General features: G+C 42.1%; 1 protein-coding gene and 1 long non-coding RNA gene across 2 annotated transcripts in view; both read right to left on the bottom strand.

Moving 5' to 3' along the window:
• Positions 1-9,311, bottom strand: part of LOC112216571 — a 47,053-nt gene extending 37,742 nt beyond the window's left edge. Inside the window, exon 1 of the long non-coding RNA XR_002948344.2 lies at positions 9,021-9,311. This is a non-coding gene — a long non-coding RNA (uncharacterized LOC112216571). The remainder of the gene's footprint in view (positions 1-9,020) is intronic.
• Positions 9,312-17,469: 8,158 nt separating this feature from the next.
• Positions 17,470-20,364, bottom strand: LOC112215682 (transcriptional regulator Myc). The gene is made up of 3 exons (XM_024374922.2): positions 20,127-20,364; positions 19,085-19,733; positions 17,470-18,382 (listed from the first exon to the last, which is right to left on the bottom strand). Exons 2-3 carry the CDS (start codon positions 19,719-19,721, stop codon positions 17,841-17,843), a joined length of 1,179 nt encoding a protein of 392 aa, XP_024230690.1. The 5' UTR covers positions 19,722-19,733; positions 20,127-20,364; the 3' UTR covers positions 17,470-17,840.

Here is a 20,364-nt window from a genome sequence, read left to right as displayed (position 1 = left end):
TAATGCGAGTGTAGCGAAATGCTTATGCTTCTAGTTCCGACAATGCAGTAAAAACCAACGAGTAATCTAACAATTCCACAACTACTACCTTATACACACAAGTGTAAAGGGATAAAGAATATGTACATAAAGATATGAATGAGTGATGGTACAGAACGGCATAGGCAAGATGCAGTGGATGGTATCGAGTACAGTATATACATATGAGATGAGTAATGTAGGGTATGTAAACATTATATTATATTAAGTGGCATTGTTTAAAGTGCTAGTGATACATCAATTTCCATTATTAAAGTGGCTGGAGTTGAGTCAGTATGTTGGCAGCAGCCACTCAATGTCAGTGGTGGCTGTTTGCACTTTCTAATGAACTCGCTCACCGAATCAGCGTATTTGTCAATGAGGTTGTTGGACGCAATGCGGAACATATCCCAATCCACATGATCGAAGCAGTCTTGAAGCGTGGAATCAGATTGGTCGGACCAGCGTTGAACAGACCTGAGCGCGGGAGCTTCTTGTTTTAGTCTCTGTCTGTAGGCTGGAAGCAACAAAATTGAGTCGTGGTCAGCTTTTCTGAAAGGGGGGGGCAGGAGAGGGCCTTATATGCGTCGGAAATTAGAATAACAATAATCCAGGGTTTTACCAGTCCTGGTTGCGCAATTGATATGCTGATAGATTTTAGGGAGTCTTGTTTTCAGATTAGCTTTGTTAAAAATCACCAGCTACAATGAATGCAGCCTCAGGATATGTGGTTTCCAGTTTACAGAGAGTCAAATAAAGTTTGTTCAGGGCCATCGATGTGTCTGCTTGGGGGGAATATATACGGCTGTGATTATAATCGAAGAGAATTCCCTTGGTAGATAATGCGGTTGACATTTGATTGTGAGGAATTCTAAGTCAGGTGAACAGAAGGACTTGAGTTCCTGTATGTTGTTATAATCACACCACGTCTCGTTAATCATAAGGCATACCCCCCCGCCCCTCTTCTTACCAGAAAGATGCTTGTTTCTGTCAGCGCGATGCGTGAAGAAACCAGCTGGCTCCGATATCGTCTCGAGTGAGCCATGCTTCCGTGAAGCAAAGAACGTTACCGTCTCTGATGTCTCTCTGGAATGCTACACTTGCTCGGATTTCAATCATCTTGTTGTCAAGAGACTGGACATTGGCGAGTAGTATGCTAGGGAATGGTGCCAGTCTCCGGTGCCTGACCAGAAGACCGCTTCGTTTGCCCCTTTTACGACGTCGTTGTTTTGGGTCGCCGGCTGGGATCCAATCCATTGTCCTGGGTGGAAGGTAGAACACAGGATCCTCTTCGGGAAAGTCATATTCCTGGTCGTAAGGATGGGGAGTTGACGTTGCCCTCATATTCAGTAGTTCGTCCCGACTGTATGTAATGAAACCTAAGATTACCTGGGGTACCAATGTAAGAAATAACCCGTAAAGGAAACAAAATGCTGCTTAGTTTCCTAGGAACACGAAGCGAGGTCTCTGTCGGCGCTGGAAGTGAGATTCTACAGCTGATTCTCAAATTCTTGCACACTAATGAGATGCCATTGAGCCCACACTACTACACTGTCTGAGCCAAGGACTACATGCTTTCTGGTAAGTTTTGATTACAATACTGGGTGGGGTGAATATATTTTATATGACATACATTATTTTTTGTTAACTAGTAAATAGTAGCCTACAGCAAAGTGTGTTTAAATCATTTAACTTAGTTTTTGCTACCATGTGTGTTTAAGCTTGCTTGAGCCTGCTAACGGAGGAGTGTTTAATTCACCTGTTTCATTATAACATTTAATCTAACTGCTTAACTATTTGTCTGTACTTGTTTTTTTTAACTCATTTTTTCTCATCGTTACAGGAAAATGCCACAGGCTATATTTGATGTGTGGAGACATTTCATTGCTGCTCACGTAGAAGGAAAAGCTGTGTACATTTGCAAATACTGTGCCAAATCATGTGAAGAATGCAACCAAGAAGCAGTATCATCTGGCCAAGTGCATAAAGTTCCCTCAGCGCTCACAACAAGTAACCTCTGACAAAAGTCCCTCTACTTCTATTTGAGGTGAAAATTATGAATCAGACACCTTATCGATAGCAACAGCTCATGGTCCTTTTTCTGACTCAATGGAGGAACATAGTCAGAGAAATACTGATGAGTGTCTTTCGAGCTGTGTATGCATCTGGTTCACCCCTGATGCTCACAGGCAATGTGTATTGGAAGAGATTTCTGAATGTTCTTTCACCCAGCATACACCCCTCCAACCAGACATGCTTTATCTACTAATTTGCTGGATGCAGAGTTCAAGTGAAGGTCAAGCAAATCATAGAGAAAGCAGACTATTGCAATCATCTCTGGTGGGTGGTCGAATGTTCGTAGGCAAGGAATAATTAACTACATAATCTCCATGCCTCAACCAGTATTCTATACAAGAGCACAGACACAAGGGACAACAGACACACCGGTCTTCTACATTGCAGATGAGCTGACGGCAGTCATCATTGACCTTGGACCACAGAAGGTATTTGCACTGGTGACAGACAATGCTGAGAACATGAAGGCTGCTTGGTCTAAAGTCCTACCCTCACATCACACCCATTGGCTGTGCTGCTCATGCATTGAATCTGCTCCTCAAGGACATCATGGCACTGAAAACAATGAATACACTACAAGAGAGCCAAGGAAATGCTTAGGCATGTGAAGGGTCATCAAGTTATAGCAGCAATCTACCTCACCAAGCAAAGTGAGAAGAATAAGAGCACCACATTGAAGCTGCCCAGCAACACCAGCTGGGGTGGTGTCATCATATTGATAGTCTCCTGGAGGGGAAGGGGTCTCTCCAAGAAATGCTCATATCAGTCTGCCGATATGGACAGCCCCGACAAGAGGATCCTCCTGGATGATGTATTTTGGGAGAGAGTAGTAAGCAGCCTGAAACTTATATTAGTAGCCATTGCACGGATTGAGGGAGACAATGCCATCCTGTCTTATGTTCAGACTCTGCTTTCAGATGTAAGAGAAGAAATCCGTACTGCCCTGCCCACTTCACTGTTGCTCCAAGCAGAGGAAACTGCAGTTCTGAAATACATCAAAAGCACGAAGACTTCTGCCTGAAGCCCATACATGCCGCAGCATACATGTTGGACACGAAGTATGCTGAAAAGAGCATCCTGTCTGGTGCAGAGATCAACAAGGTCTATGGTGTCATCACTACCATGTCTTGCTACCTTGGCCTGGATGAGGGCAGGGTTCTTGACAGTCTGGCGAAGTACACTTCCAAGCAAGGCTTTGGGATGGAGATGCAATATGGAGTCATGCCAACATATCTGGTAAGCCACCTGGTAGAAGGGACTTTGTGGATCTGAGGCTCTTTCCCCGGTTGCCTCCATCATCCTCCAAATACCACCAACATCAGCTGCCTCAGAGCGCAACTGGTCCTTGTTTGGGAACACAGACACACCAAAGCACGCAACAGGCTGACCAATACAAGGGTTGAAAAATTGGTGGCCATCCGGGCAAATTTTAGGCTTTTTGAGCCTGACAACGAGCCATCCTCAACAAGGTTGTAAAGTGACAGTGAAGATGAGGCCTCATAGTCTGATGTTCAAGTGGTGGCCATTGAGGAAGTCCAGGGAAAAGACATGGAGGCCTGAGAGGAAGACAGGTTTACAGATGTATGTTGAAAACATTTTTGGGAAATGCGATGGATTATTGGGGATCATTCAATATTCCCTTTCTTTTGTTGTTCAGTGAAATCATCCCATGTGAAGAGTCAACTCATTTACTTAATGTTCAATTCATAACTAAATTGTTCTCTTATTTCTATTGGAAGGATTTAATAATTTGTAATTATGTCTACTTATGATAAGGTAAAAGGTTTATGTTTCTGTCTCCATAGGATATGGTAAATGTATCCAATGCAAAAACATCTACATTTAAATGGTACTAATATTAATTTGCATATATTTCCATTCATTCAAATGGAAAGTTTCCACCTCTGAATATTCCCCAAAATGTGCAACCCTACCTACTGCCATTCAAAGGCACTTAAATATTTTGTATTGCCCATTCACCCTCTGAATGGCACACACACACACACACACATTTGTTAATTGTCTCAAGGCTTAAAAATATTTATTTAACCTGTCTTCTCCCCTGATTGGAGTGGATTTAACAAGTGACATCAATAAGGGATAATTTCACCTGGATTCACCTGGTCAGTCTGTCTTGTATAAAACAGTAGGAACACCTGTTCTTTCCACAGTGTACATACACAATGTAATCATGTATGTAAAATATGTACAGTTGAAGTCGGGAAGTTTACATACACTTCGGTTGAAATCATTAAAACTCATTTTTCAACCACTCCACAAATTTCTTGTTAATAAACTATAATCTTGGCATTTTTCCAACATTTGTTTACAGGCAGATTATATCACAATTCCAGTGGGTCAGAAGTTTACATACACTAAGTTGACTGTGCCTTTAAACAGCTTGGAAAATATGTTGTGGTTTAGACGCTTCTGATAAATGATGTCAATTAACCTAAGTCAATTAGAGGTGTACCTGTGGATGTATTTCAAGGCCTACCTTCAATCTCAGTGCCTCTATGCTTGACATCATGGGGAAAATATTTTTTTTTAAGAATCAGCAAATACCTCAGAATTATTTGAGGTCTGGTTCATCCTTGGGAGCGATTTCCAAGCGCCTGAAAGTACCACGTTCATCTGTACAAACAATAGTACGCAAGTATAAACACCATGGGACCACGCAGCCGTCATACCGCTCAGGAAGGATACGCGTTCTGTCTCCTAGAGATGAACATACTTTGGTGCAAAAAGTGCAAATCAATCCCAGAACAGCAAAAAAAGGGCCTTGTGAAGATGCTGGGGTAAACAGGTACAAAAGTATCTATATCCACAGTAAAACAAGTCCTATATCGATACAACCTGAAAGGCTGCTAAGCAAGAAAGAAGCCACTGCTCCAAAACCGCCATTAATAAGCCAGACTATGGTTTGCAACTGCACATGGGGACAAAGATTGTACTTTTTGGAGAAATGTCCTCTGGTCTGATGAAACAAAAATAGAACTGTTTGGCCAGAAAGCATACTTCCAAAGTTGTGGCAAAATGGCATAAGGACAACAAAGTCAAGGTATTGGAGTGGCCATCCCAAAGCCCTGACCTCAATCCTATAGAAAATGTGTGGGCAGAACTGAAAAAGTGTGTGCGAGCAAGGAGTCCTACAAACCTGACTCGGTTACACCAGCTCTGTCAGGAGGAATGGGCCAAAATTAATCTGACTTATTGTGGGAAGCTTGTGGAAGGCTACCCGAAATGTTTGACCCAAGTTAAACAATTTGAAGGCAATGCTACCAAATACTAATTGAGTGTATGTAAACTTCTGGCCCACTGGGAATACGATGAAAGAAATAAAGCTGAAATAAATTATTCTCTCTACTATTATTCTGACATTTCACATTCTTAAAATAAAGTGTTGATCCTAACTGACCTTAGACAGTGAATTTTTACTAGGATTATATGTCAGGAATTGTGAAAAACTGAGTTCAAATGCATTTGTCTAACGTGTATGTAAACTTCCGACTTCAACTGTAAACTGAAAACAGTGTGGCTATTTCATGACGTTCTGGGGACATCCTATTGACACATTTTTACTATTGTATAGGTTGTGAACAGGTTTAATCCCATACTATTACGTAACAACTCATCCTGTGTTGTGCACCCTTACCTACAGTACCAGTCAAAAGTTGTCACACCTACTCATTCAAGGGTTTCTTTATTTTTACTATTGTATAGACATCAAAACTATGAAATAATACATATAGAATCATGTAGTAACCAACAACAACAGTGTTGAACAAAGTAGCCACCCTTTCCCTCTGACAGCTTTGCACACTTTTGGCATTCTCTCAACCAGCTTCAAGAGGAATGCTTTTCCAACAGTCTTGACGGAGTTCCCACATATGCTGAGCACTCGTTGGCTACATTTCCTTCACTCTGCAGTCCAACACATCCCAGATCATCTCAATTGGGTTGAGGTCGAGTGATTGTGGAGGCCAGGTCATCTGATGCAGCATTCCATCACTCTCCTTGGTCAAATTGCCATTACACAGCCTGGGGGTGCGTTTGTCATTGTCCTGTTGAAAAACGCCAAGCGCAAACCAGATGGGGTGGTGTATCGCTGCAGAATGCTGTGGTAGCTATGCTGGTTAAGTGTGCCATCAATATAAAAAAATATAAAAAATTAAATATACATATTTTTTAAATCACCTACAGTGTCACCAGCAAAGTACCCCCACAACTCCTCATCCATGCTTCAACGGTGGGAACCACACATGCAGAGATCATCCAAAACCCCCAAATTTGGACTCATCAGACCAAAGGACAGATTTCCACCAGTCTAATGTCCCTTGCTAATGTTTCTTGGCCCAAGCAAGTCTCTTTTTCTTATTGATGTCCTTTAGTAGTGGTTTCTTTGCAGCAATTCAACCATGGAGGCCTGATTCACACGGTCTCAACTGAACAGTTGATGTTGAGATGTGTCTGTTACTTTAACTCTGTGAAGCATTTATTTGGGCTGCAATCTGATGTGCCGTTAACTCTAATGAACTTATCCTCTGCAGCAGAGGTAATTCTGGGTCTTCCTTTCCTGTGGCGGTCCTCATGAGAGCCAGTTTCATCGTAGCGCTTCATGTTTTTTGCAACTGCAGATTGACTGACCTTCATGTCTTAAAGTAATGATCGTTTCTCTTTGCTTATTTGAGCTGTTCATGCCATGATATGGACTTGGTCTTTTACCAAATAGGGCTATCTTCTGTATACCACCCCATACCTTGTCTCAACACAACTGATTGGGTTAAACACATTAAGAAGGAAAAAAATTCCTCAAATTAACTTTTAACAAGGCAACACCTGTTAATTGAAATGCATTCCAGGTGACTGTGACAATACAGAGGCGGATGCAAGATGCAAGCAACGATGGTTTAATGAATACAGTTTACAGCAACAACAGGACAGACAGACTGTACTCAGACGGAATCCGACCCAGGGACTAGGGCGCATCTTCCTATGATAGCGTGCTGAGAAATCCAGGGGAGTGTGTCCGGATGGGTAGGAGGAAGCACAGCAGATAATCCACACAAGGGCGGTGAGAGATGAGCACAGACACACGACACAACCTCAGAGAAGTAACAACGATCTGACAACAAGAAACACTGGTTACAGAACATATAAAGGGAAGATAAGTGATTCCAGCTGGCACGGACAATCAGGCCGAGATTGGGAACCACGCCCACACAAACACGGGAGAGAGAGAGAGAGAGAAAGAAAGAGAAGAGAGAAAGAGAGAGAGAGAAAGAGAGAGAAAGAGAAAGAGAAAGAGAGAGAGAGAGAGAGAGAGAGAGAGAGAGAAAGAGAGAGAGAGAAAGAAAGAGAGAGAGAGAAAGAGAGAGAGAGAAAGAGAGAGAGAGAAAAAGAGAGAGAAAGAGAGAGAGAGAAAAAGAGAGAGAAAGAGAGAGAGAGAAAGAGAAAGAGAGAAAGAGAAAGAGAGAAAGAGAAAGAGAGAAAGAGAAAGAGAGAAAGAGAAAGAGAGAGAGAGAAAGAGAGAGAAAGAGAGAGAAAGAGAAAGAGAGAGGGAGGCAGTGGATTCATGAACCGTGACAGTGACTACCTCAAGAAGCTGGCTGAGAGAATGCCAAGAGTGTGCAAAGCTGTCATCAAGGCAAAGGGTGGCTACTTTGAAGAATCTCAAATATAAATACATATTTTGATTTGTTTAACACTTTGTAGTTACTATATTATTCCATATTAATTATTGCATAGTTCTGATGTCTTCACTATTATTCTACAATGTAGAAAATAGTAAAATAGAGAAAAACCTTTGAATGAGTAGGTGTGTCCAAACTTTTGACTGTTACTGTACATCTTTACCTATTGTATTCTACAACTACATATAATGAACTGATAACATGCATGAGCTGTTTGATTGGCTCAGGGTTTAAAGGCAACCAAGGCTTTTTCTCCTCTCGTCCCCTCTAAGCTTGTGTATCAGGACGTGTAGGGTGAAGTTGACCCTAAATGCTGATATTGGGTCAGTTTAGAAATTTCCCCCACTAATGATTAAGGTTCTGGGAATTGGGGGAGGGAAAACTGATCCTGGAGCTGTATCTACAGATAACTATACCCAGGAGCATATCGGTAGTGAACCTGCTGAGCACGAGACAGAACTAACAGGGAAAGAGAGATAGCAACACCAAAATCCGTATGTATGCTCAGTATGCCTACTCTGGCTCATTCCCAGAGAAAGTGAACAGGCTTTTCTATCTTCAGTCATGTTACTGGGAGGCAAGGCCGTCATCAATACTTACAGTATTGTAAGTGACAGAACATCAAAGAATGAAGGCCAAATTAACATTTGTTTTCTGGCTGTTTCTGGATTGGTTTTCCAGTAGTGACTGTAATCTTGCTATGTTGCATACATGCACAAACGTACCACAAAGTGACAATAAATGTACTCATCATGTCTGCCATTGTCACGTGACTCTGCAGTTCTTTGCACCTATGAAAACCAATGACCTTGTGTTCTGTAAAAACACACACACACACACACACACACACACACACACACACACACACACACACATCCTGAAGGGCTAAGATGTGCATCGGACTCATTGAGGATCATATAGACTTTGTAAATGTGCTGATAGGGCTGGATGAACATCAGAAAATATAGTGTACAATCACATCAATTCTAGCCTAAACATTAAGCCCAAGATAACTGATACATTTGCCACCATGTTAAAAAACCCATAAAATTAAATCTGGAAGTTCACTGAATAACAAAATACGTTTTAACATGAAGAAGTTATATTCCAGATTTAATTTCATAAGCAAAATAACTGTAGTTGGATAAGGTTAGCCGAAAGGATTTTGATTGAACATAAACATTGACATAAAGTGATGTGAACCAGAGATAGATAGTATTAGAGCACTCTTACCCGTTCCCTGACTCCGTTTTGTGCATTATTAGTTCTATTCTATTTCAGATAGGTGCGTGCCTTTCAAACACAAATCTCGACCTCCTTTCCATGTGCTCGCAGCATGCGCTCCATGGAGCACTGCATACAGACACAGTGAGTAACGTCACGATAGGGAGTCCTCATGATGATGATGATGATGATGATGAGGATAATATCACCTCCACATAGGCACGTCGACGTGAAAGCACGCATGATTGATTGGCCTCGTGCTATAAATAAGGCATCGCGGAACGTCTGCTTCCAACTCACTCTCTCAAACACGTAGAACCCCTGAGAGTAAGCTCACACTTCAGATCCCAATCACCTGTTCACACACCTGTATGTCATTATCACACACTATTTAGTTCAGTTACACACTATTTAGTTCAGTTTTTTTTGCACCCCTTCATTGTGAAGTATTGTTTGTTTTGTGACGCACTTCTATTCAGAGTTCTGGGTTTCGCCGTAATTTTACTCCTCCCGTGTATGATAGTTTTTTTTTTGCCTGCCTCACTAACGAAGCCTTTTGGCTATTTAGCCAATCGGATTTCCTGTTATCAACCTAATGCCTGATCTCCTGGACGACGTTACTAGCCTTTTCCCTGCCTGTACCGTTGCCTTTTTGGACCCATGTGTATGACCTTCTGCCTGCCCCTGGACCCAGCTACCTGCCTCCTCCTGTGGTCCTTTACATTAAACACCTGCTGCGCCCAGCACTTGAAACCAGCTCTCTGTCTCCCATCGTGTTCACTACACATCTACTGTAGGTTCCTCAATAGCCACTATCCAGTAAGACAAATAAGTATTTTCAAGACATATTTTTCAACTAAACAATGATCAATTAAGCATTTACATCACAATAATTATTGGAAAGAAGAGCCAATCAGATTTGAACATGGGAGCAATAATAAATATTCTATCTGTCACCTGCACTTGTGTTCGCTTTTTCAAAAGCTTTAACACTGGCATCGATGTTCAAAATGGTCAAACCTACACAATAAACCAACAGACCACTTCAACTACAATAACTTTCTCAGTAACGGTTATGTATGTAACATATCACAGCAAGATATCTACCTTAGTTGAATGTATGGACTGTATTTTTTTTGTAGCTGTTTACATACCACCACAGTCAGAGGCTGGCACTAAGACAACATTGAATGAGCTGTATTCCACCATAAGCAAACAAGAAAGCACTCACCCAGAGGCGGCGCTCCTAGTAGCTGGGACTTTAATGCAGGGAAAATTAAATCTGTTATACCAATTCTATCAGCATGTTAAATGTGCAACCAGAGGAAAAAAACTCCAGACTACCTTTACTCCACACACAGAGACGCGTACAAAGCTCTCCCTCGCCCTCCGTTTGGCAAATCTGATCATAATTCTATCCTCCTGATTCCTGTTTACAAGCTCAAATTAAAGCAGGAAGCACCAGTGACAAGATCAATAAAATAGTGGTCAGATGAAGCAGATGCTACGCTACAGGACTGTTTTGCTAGCATAGACTGGAATATGTTCTGTAATTCCTCCGATGGCATTGAGGAGCACACCACATCAGTCATTGGCTTCATCAATAAGTGCATTGATGACATTGTCCCCACAGTGACTGTATGTATATATCCCAACCAGAAGCCATGGATTACAGACAACATCCGCACTGAGCTAAAGGCTAGAGCTGTCGCTTTCAAGGAGCAGAACTCTAACCCGGAAGTTTATAAGAAATCCCACTATGCCCTCCGATGAACCATCAAACAGGCAAAGCGTCAATACAGGACTAAGATCGAATCGAACTACACCAGGTCTGAAGCTCATCGGATGTGGCCGGGCTTGCAAACCATTACAGACTACAAAGGGAAGCACAGCCTGGAGTGGCCCAGTGACATGAGCCTACCAGACGAGCTAAACTATTTCTATGCTAGCTTTGAGGCAAATAACACTGAAACGTGCATGAGAGCACCAGCTGTTCTGGAAGACTTTGTGATCACGATCTCTGCAGCCGATGTAAGAACTTTAAACAGGTCAACATTCACAAGGCCGCAGGGCCAGACGGATTACCAGGACGTGTACTGCGAGCATACGCTGACCAACTGGCAAGTGTCTGAACTGACATTTTCAAGCACTCCCTGTCCGAGTCTGTAATACCAACATGTTTTAAGCAGACCACCATAGTGCCTGGGCCAGACGGATTACCAGGATGTGAACTGCGAGCATGCGCTGACCAACTGGCAAGTGTCTTCACTGTCATTTTCAACCTCTCCCTGTCCGAGTCTGTAATGCCTACATGTTTTTAGCAGAACCCCATAGTCCCTGTGCCCAAGAACACTAAGGTAACCTGCCTAAATGACTACCGACCCGTAGCACTCACGTCTGTAGCCATGAAGTGCTTTGAAAGGCTGGTCATGGCTCACATCAACACCATTATCCCAGAAACCCTAGACCCACTCCAATTTGCATACCACCCCAACAGATCCACAGATGATGCAGTCTCTATTGTACTCCACACTGCCCTTTCCCACCTGGACAAAAGAAACACCTATGTGAGAATGCTGTTCATTGACTACAGCTCAGCGTTCAACACCATAGTGCCATCAAAGCTCATCAATAAGCTAAGGACCCTGGGACTAAACACCTCCCTCTGCAACTGGATCCTGGACTTCCTGACGGGTCACCCACAGGTGGTAAGGGTAAATAACAATACATCTGCCACGCTGATCCTCAACACAGGGGCCCCTCAGGGGTGTGTGCTCAGTTCCCTCCTGTACTCCATGTTCACTCATGACTGCACGGCCAGGCATGACTCCAACACCGTCATTAAGTTTGCAGATGACACAACAGCCTGATCATCGACAACGGCGAGACAGCCTATAGGGAGGAGGTCAGAGACCTGGGCGTGTGGTGCCAGGACAGCTGACAGCTTAATTAAATAGTACCTTCAAAACACCCGTCTCAACGTCAACAGTGAAGAGGCGATTCCGGGATGCTGGCCTTCTAGGCAGAGTTCCTCTGTCCAGTGTCTGGGTTCTTTTGCCCATCTTAATCTGTTCTTTTTATTGGACAGTCTGAAATATGGCTTTTTCTTTGCAACTCTGCCTAGAAGTCAAGCATCCCGGAGTCGCCTCTTCACTGTTGACGTGAAATGTTGTGTAGAAATCCGAAGAGGGTGGCCAGCAGAGATAGGTGGGATGTGCTGAGGGTTGGGATGTGTAATTGGAGACAAATTGGAGTGGAGTTGCTGGGCGGGGGATAGAATGATGGTCAAAGAAAAAAAAAATGAAAAAAAAAATGAAAACGTTTGAATGAGGGATAGTGTTTTTACAGCTATTGCCCGTTTGCCTGAGGCTGATGCCGTGCGGGTGTTTGTACACATGCATATACACACACTCATTCAAATGCACACATACACGGGCACACACACGTGTAAATAAATGCACTCAACCATTTACAGTTGGCCTTGCTGTTATGATTTTAGTTGTTCTTGATGTCCTTTGTTTTTTGCATTGTTGTTTTCTGTTTTCCTTGGTCTTTTTCTTTTTTCTCGTCAGTTCATTTTCTTGGTTGTTGGTGCATTGGGGAGGTTCTTGGGGGTGGGGAATGGAATTATTTTAATTATTTGTTTTATTATTTTCTTGGGGGGGACTGTGGGAGAGGTCTCGAATGGTTGAGGGACAGCTCTTGGGGAACTGTAGGGGGATCATGGAGAGTTCGGGTCCCCTTTTTTTCGATTGTGGGAAACCTAACAACGTGCACTTGAGCAGGACGTTGACCCTGGATGCTTCCACAAATTAACTTTTAACAAGGCACACCTGTTAATTGAAATGCATTCCAGGTAACTACCTCATGAAGCTGGCTGAGAGAATGCCAGAAGTGTGCAAAGCTGTCATCAAGGCAAAGGGTGGCTACTTTGAAGAATATAAAATATATTTTGATTTGTTTAACAGTTTTTAGTTTACTAATTGATTCCATATGTGCTATTTCATAGTTCAGATTTCACTATTATTCTACTATCTACACAAAATAGTAAAAATAGAGAAAAACCCTTGATTTTTGACTGGTACTCGTATACATATACATAGTTGAATCTGACATTGCTCGTATGGATATTTCTTCATTTCTTTATTGTAGAATTTTTGGATTATGTGTGTATTGTTTTGTTTTGCTTGGTATTATTTTACTGTTGGAGCAAGAAACACAAGCATTTTGCTGCATCTGCGATTAATATCTTCAAATCTTTGTCCGCAATTAACACATTTAGATTTTATGGCTGCATTAGATGGATGTGGCTATGTAACTGCTGTTTGACTTCACATGAAACTAAACTAGAGTATTAATCCCGATGCTTAGCTGGTGCGTAGCATCTAATTCTTGTATGACGTGTTTGTTGAATGTTAAGTCCCCTGTGACTGAGGGAAATGAAGCTACAGCAAAAAAGTGATAATAACTGGAGTCACTTTTGCTTATATTTGCTGTTCTCCAAATGCCCCCCTTCTCTGATTGGGAGTGACAGGTGAGATACTCTGTTACAACCTCATGATTACAACACATTTTAATGCAACAGTCTGCACTGCAGCGTAGGGCACTCAACCCAGGGAAGGTATGGGTTATGATATAGGGTTGGAAGCATCATTATGAAATGAATCAGTCCCCTTTCAAATAGCTACTGATGCACCATGTTACTACAGACAGATAAAGGACATGTGAATGTGTTCTGTCAAGGTCTCATGTACAAATGTGTTTCCCTATGTTACACAAGGACAGTGGAATGAACATGGGAATGATAACTCACATTATGGTCATTGCAGTGACGCGAGGTGAGATCTGTGGCTGGGTAGGCACGGGCAATTATCAAAGCCAGATTTACTGACAATTAAACCTTTACGAAGGCCTAGTTCACCATACAACAGCTAGTGCCAACAACCAGAGAAACATAGGCTATTAACAGAAATGAACTAACAATTCTCACCAATTGTAAATACCAACGTAGCCAAGATACTCCAGCGATATCCTGATGGCAACTTATTTCATATCATCTGACAGTAGAATCCACAGTTACATTTCAATCCTGGCTTTCATTTCAACACTGGTATTGTCCAAAATGTTGTAAAACATTCCTCTCATCTATGATCGTCTGTCTGCTCCAGGTTGCTGTGTCTGTCAGGCCGAGTGTGGTGCATTCGATCAGATGATTTTTCTGTCCCTTCCTCTGATGAATGTCAGGAAGCGCAGGTGTTGGTCTCCCTCTGAATTATACCACGTTTTCAGAAGGGAAATCCAGTGAAATCCAGGTGCAGTGAAGGAGGCCCCATTTGTCAGGTTGTTTTTGCTAGCTAGCTTCGGTCAGTTTAAAGGATGCGGGCTCCAAATGATGTAGACACACGCAAATATGCAGAGCTTACCACACGACATGTTTAGCCAATACACGTGCAAAATATGAAATCGGCTCAATGGAACAACTTTAAGCTAGGCAAATCAGTAAGGCCTATGCTGACCCTGTCTACTAAAAGTTACTGGAGACAGGAATAGATTCATGTCAAGGATTTGAATGGAGGTTTTGATGCAGTTTCAGCAAATGTTTTGATTTTGAGCATAAAACCCACCAGTGTAAGCCCTGCATACCCAGACTTTGACGTCACTGGGTCATTGGTGATAAAAGAACCGAGGCTAGAAAAGAGCAATTCCTGCAAGAATGAAAATAATGCTGTGGATGTCTGGAATCTAATCCTGAGGCTACACTTTCAATTTCAACAGACACCTATGATGCTTCACAGTTGAATCAGTTACAGCAAATGTCTGTCATCTGCACCATACCAGGTAAATCAACTGCATCTTGTGATTAGTAGTGTACTTAAATGTTGAAAAATGAATTGTGATTCAAGTGGCTATTTCTGAAGATACAACTATGAACAGTGAGTGAGTGATTGCAAGAACAAGGGTATGTGTGGAGGATAATATTGGCAACCCAGAATCAAATCTTGCATAACATTTTAATGTTTTCATCTGTTTTGTATTGTGAATGACTTCAGACGTCAGTGGGTTCAAGGCTTTAATCAATGAAGAGGGCTCCATCCCATTTCTCCACCCTTCTTTTGAAGTGTGCACATACATACATTCTTGCATGGATTTAACAATAGTCCGGCACCATGGACATGTCATAATACCCATAAAACCTAGCGGTAAAATCCAGTAATGGTCTGTGTTTCTTGTAGGCTTACCCTGGTGTGACGTTTTGATACCTGTGTAATTCTCTCGGACAAGGTGAGTTTTTTCAATATACACTAGGTGACCCAGGAGTATGGGGACACCTGCTCGTCTAACATCTCATTCCAAAATCATGGGCATTAATATTAACTTTTATAATATTGATAAAAGGTACCTTGTCCGAGAGATTTTGTACCCAAACACAGACCTTATATGAAGTAGATGTGAAATCCCCGACACAAAAATGAATGGTGAAAAAACAATAGGAACCATTTCCTGGTTTTACCACTAGGTTTTATGGGTATGATTACTCATATTGTGGAACTCAATGGTGTAAACTCCCTCCAGCAAATGCTTCTTCTTCTTTGGGTTTTATGGCAAACTACACACAAAAGGTGGAATGTCGCCACCAACTGGACGGGGGTGAAAAGATTTGCAAAAATAAAGGAAATTCCATTTGGGAAGGGAAAATGTACATGAATCCACACAAACTGCAAAAAATGTATTAACACAAAATATATACATTTCAACTCCTTCAGTTATTGGAAAACTCAAATAACCTGCTCAGGCTCTGGGGCCTGAGAGGGTGGGACTGCACGAGACAGTAGCTCCTCAGATATCAAATATTTTAATCCCAGAAAGTTTAGCTGCAGAAACAATGATGTTGATCTTTCTCGACTTATTTTGAATTTGTGCACTTCCATTTATCACCATTGCTATAAATGACACAAAGTCCAATTGTTTCACATGAAGAATGTCTGGGTCCTGCTGGTAATACTCAGGATGTGGTGAAGGTTCCAGTGTAGACGTACTGGTCTTCATTCCCACTGGACCTTCAGAGATACTGTACCTTTTGAAAGTCTTGGCATAGGAGACTCTCAACTGCCCTGATTTTGGTAACCTCAGTCTCATTCACCCTAATCGGGCAATCCAAGGACTGCGCTTCATGTTCTCCACACACAGTTTGCTCCTTGCCTTCTAATAAACATACAAAATCTCCTTCATAGTGATGTTTCGCACACATCGGCTTCTCCCTTCTGCAGACACTTCTTACATGTCCAAACATTTTACATCAAGAACATTGTAAAGGCTGGTTTACAAAAGCTGACAGGATAGTACACATATCCCAGCTGCACTCGAGTAGACACCACATAAAAAACACTAGAACAGACAAACTCTTCTCCTTCCTGCCATTACCATATGATTAATCCTATGTACATAGACCACTCCTGGAATTTTCTTTAGAGCAATCGCAACATCCCCCCCGAGACTCAAGAAATTACTTATTTGACAGGTGCCCTGCTCCGTAGCTCAAAGCATGAGTGATATCCCCCCCAAAAAATTCTGATCCTCGGAAACAAGAAATCAGAACAAGCCCACTTCTCGTGCTCTTCACCGATTTTACTGTACCTAAAGTTTTATGCATCATTTTGGATGTTTCCAACGAGTCCCAGAAGTCTGACATACCCTCATTTTCCAAAAAAACAAAAACATACTCCTACCAGATACAATAGGGTATTATCAGAACTATACATTATTTCCCACAGTTGTACATATTTTCTCATTGGAAAAAAAAGTCCATTCATCCCCTTTGCCACCGCCATGAGATTCAAGCTCCATATACACCATACCCTTGGTAGTCTCTCTCCCAGCCAATGCTTACAACATTCCTGTGCTTTTGAATCCATAAACAGGAAGTTATTCTAAACGGGTGAAGAACAAGACATAACATTGAAAAGGACCTGGTCTTTCTGCCATCTGGACTATGTAAATTAGGACATCAAATCTCCAGTGCTTGCTAGGTTCACACATCTAAGATCGAAATAAGGTGTATGACCCAATTGCCTTCAATTATAAGTTGGTTCCCCTGAAATGTATTTGACAACTGACCCTCAACTGTCCATACCAACTTGTGTCATGGTCAACTCTGGCTAGAACGGTTTATAACTGCACCATTTCACCAGGTCAAATTCCTGAATAAAGGTGATTCTACTGGTCTTCTAATTGTTAAGACTTCAAAGAGAATACACATTAGTGCAAATCCATGTCCAGTTTAACAAGTCAGCCTACGAGTGAAATAAGTATTAAGTAATAAGTATTTCAGAACTGTTTTCTGCACCATCATTATTTGAGAGTGTATTCATGGTTTCATCAACTGTTCAAATGCAAACAGATCTTGTAAGACCTCATTCAAGTGAGACTGCAAGAGACAAAATATTTAAAAAAGACAGGCGAGTGTTAAGAAATGCATTTATATTTCAAATGAATCGAGGAACATATGTAAACCCATATACTGCCTGAACTTCCTGACAATTGAGATCCAAAAATACATTTTTAGGAAATACTCAGTAATTATATACAAAACATTCATATTTTAGGTTGGGCATGCAACACATGTACCCCATTTTCATATTTTCTTAATAAAATAAATAAAATATTTTACTGCCGATAATTGAATTAAGGCAGTTCAACATTTAAATCAAAAAGTCTCCAAAAAAATTTTTTCCCCATTTTTTTTTTTTTCCCATGCAATATCAACTATACACACCATGTCTTAACTTGCATTAATAACGATAAGGCCAAAAAGTCTATGCCGCTTTGATCTCAAACATGAGAGTTCTGCAACCGGGCCAGCTTCTGTTTCAAATGTTCACTTTTCCTCCTTAGCTGCTCTTTGAAGTTGACTAGTCTCTGCTCGTCTGTCTGCATGCTGTAAATACACTCTATAGCCTTCTTCAGGATGACCACTTTGGCTGCCTTTTCATTGTTAGCCACCTCCGGTATCTTGTCCCGTAGAGCGAAAAAGCTCAGCTTGAGCTCGTTCCTCCGCTGGCGCTCCAGTACATTATGAGTCCTTCTTTTGTCATAGTCCTCAGTGTCTGACGCCCAGGGACTTGGGCATTTGCGGTTGCTGCTGATCTGCTTGAGGACCCGGCTGCTGCTGCCACTGCTCTCTAGCCTCAGCCTCTTGACAGCTGGCTGCTCGTGCCGCGTGGAGGGGTGAGCTGCGTAGTTGTGCTGGTGGGTGGAGACATGGCACCTCTTCAGCACAAGGGGACTGTGATGTCTGGTCCCAGACATGTTGGGGTCGTACCGCTTCTCTGCGTGCCTCTTCTCCACAGTCACGACATCTATCTCCTCATATTCTGCAATGAGATTAAATAAAACAATTAAGCATTCACATTCTTTTTGAGAATCACTAGCCACAATTGAGCACCATACAACACAGCATGCCTTCATGTCAGAAAAATCTCTGCTTTACACTCCTCCCCCTTTTCCACATCAGCTGATTTTTCAACATTCCAGCCTGAAACCCTTCCCCTCAATACAGACTCCTCTGTAGACAACTACAGCACAGTCTTGACTATAGCACTTGTGGTAGAGGTTAAGTGGGGCGGCTGGTAGCCTAGTGGTTAGAGCGTTGGACTAGTATCCAAAAGGTTGCAAGATCGAATCTCCAAGCCTACAAGGTAAAAGTCTGTCATTCTGCTCCTGAACAAGACAGTTAACCCACTGTTCCTAGGTGGTCATTGAAAATAAGAATTTGTTCTTAACCGACTTGCCTTGTTAAATCAAATAAATAACGCAACTGCCCCTAGCCTGGCAAACCCATCCATGTCAAAATTCCAGTTCACACCCTTGACGTCAAGGACATGAGTGACTTCCATCCATTTACCCCAATTTATTAATAAGCAAATATTTTAATATTCAACAGCACCATAATCAGAGTTGACATATGCAATGAGGCAATTATAATGCATGTTGCCAGAAAACACTGGCATTATACAAATGGTTTAGTCAGAATAATCATAAAGAGCAATAAGTTATAACACTGCTATTCAGCTTACCCGAGTCACTACCACTGCTACTACTGCTGTTGGGTGGGGTGTCCAATGCCAAATCCGTGGGTGGTGTCACCTTGCTTGATTTGGAAGTATCAGTTATTGGGTAGGGAAAGACCACTGAGGGATCAATGCATTCGGACGCGGATGTGTTCAGATCCTGCAAGTAGTTTGCGTTCAACCGAGTAGTAGTCCACTCCGCGTTGTCGCTAAAAGCTGGTTCTTTCCTAGCAGCTTGGAGACAGGCGAGTCTTTCAGACACCACTTTTTCCAACTTGGCTGCAGCCGAGAACCCGCTCCACATACAGTCCTGGATGATGATAGACTTGAGGAAGGTTTGAGAGTAATCGGCATCGCAGATGAAACTCTGGTTTACAACGTCATCCCCGAGAAACTCAGTCACCATTTCGAGTTGGTCAGAAGTTGAAGGGAAAAGACTAGACAGTGATGGTCGCCGGCTCGGGGAGAGAGGAGGAGTGGGCAGCAACTCAAATTTCTTCCAGATGTCCTCACTTGGAGCCGGTGGCTGAAGTTGTCCTTGTTGCTGGTGATAAAAATCCTCATCTTCGTTGTCAACATAAAAATATGGCTGGATAGAATCGTAGTCGTAGTTTTTACTTGCCAAACTTGAATATAGCTGCATTGTCGCTCTTTCCTGAGTGAAAAGGGTGAATTAGTTGGTTAAAATAACTATAAAAAAATAGGCTACATCAACTTGCATGCAAACTGATAATGGTGCATTCAGCAAAAATACCACATTTCATAAAAGCCTTGTCAGACACATTAACAAGCAAAACCAATCTGCAGCTGACAGCTAGTCTGCGTGGCGCACAGGACATTTAAACCCAAGCAGACTGCAAAAACACAGCGGCCAGCCGGTTAACTATAAAAATGCATCGGACTATAGGACGTTACAGCTACAAATAAGTAACAGCTGTTTTTAAAAAACAATGCACCACAACTAACAGATAAATAGCACGCAAAACAATTTCCTTCGTGAACGGCCGTCAACACGGAACACGCAGTGTCATCTCAACACTCCCCTTACCTTGCGTTTGTAAAACAAAGTGGAGGTCAATTCACGAACTCAAAAACGTAGATTGTGAGAAGTACTCCAAACAAGCCAGTCAAGTTAATCCTTGCCAGCGTGTGTGATAAGGAGATGTTCGTTTCCTATTAAAGTGGCTGGCTGAGAAGCATGCATAACAGCTCTTTTTGCTCGTGATGTTGGATGACATTTGCTGCAGGAGAATCACAGCTGAGTATTCAGCCCGGGGTTCAATAAA

This window comes from Oncorhynchus tshawytscha, linkage group LG16 (genome assembly GCF_018296145.1).
Source record: "Oncorhynchus tshawytscha isolate Ot180627B linkage group LG16, Otsh_v2.0, whole genome shotgun sequence".
Lineage (NCBI taxonomy): Eukaryota > Metazoa > Chordata > Actinopteri > Salmoniformes > Salmonidae > Oncorhynchus > Oncorhynchus tshawytscha.
Note: the sequence above shows the minus strand (reverse complement) of the source record. Positions and strands in the feature narration are given on the sequence as shown.

Excerpts from the sequence above, each read along its gene's own strand:
- LOC112215682 (XM_024374922.2), bottom strand. The coding sequence starts at position 19,721 with ATGCAGCTATATTCAAGTTTGGCAAGTAAAAACTACGACTACGATTCT. Across the intron at positions 18,383-19,084 it reads TAGCAGTGGTAGTGACTCGG|AATATGAGGAGATAGATGTC; the intron begins GTAAGCTGAATA and ends ATCTCATTGCAG.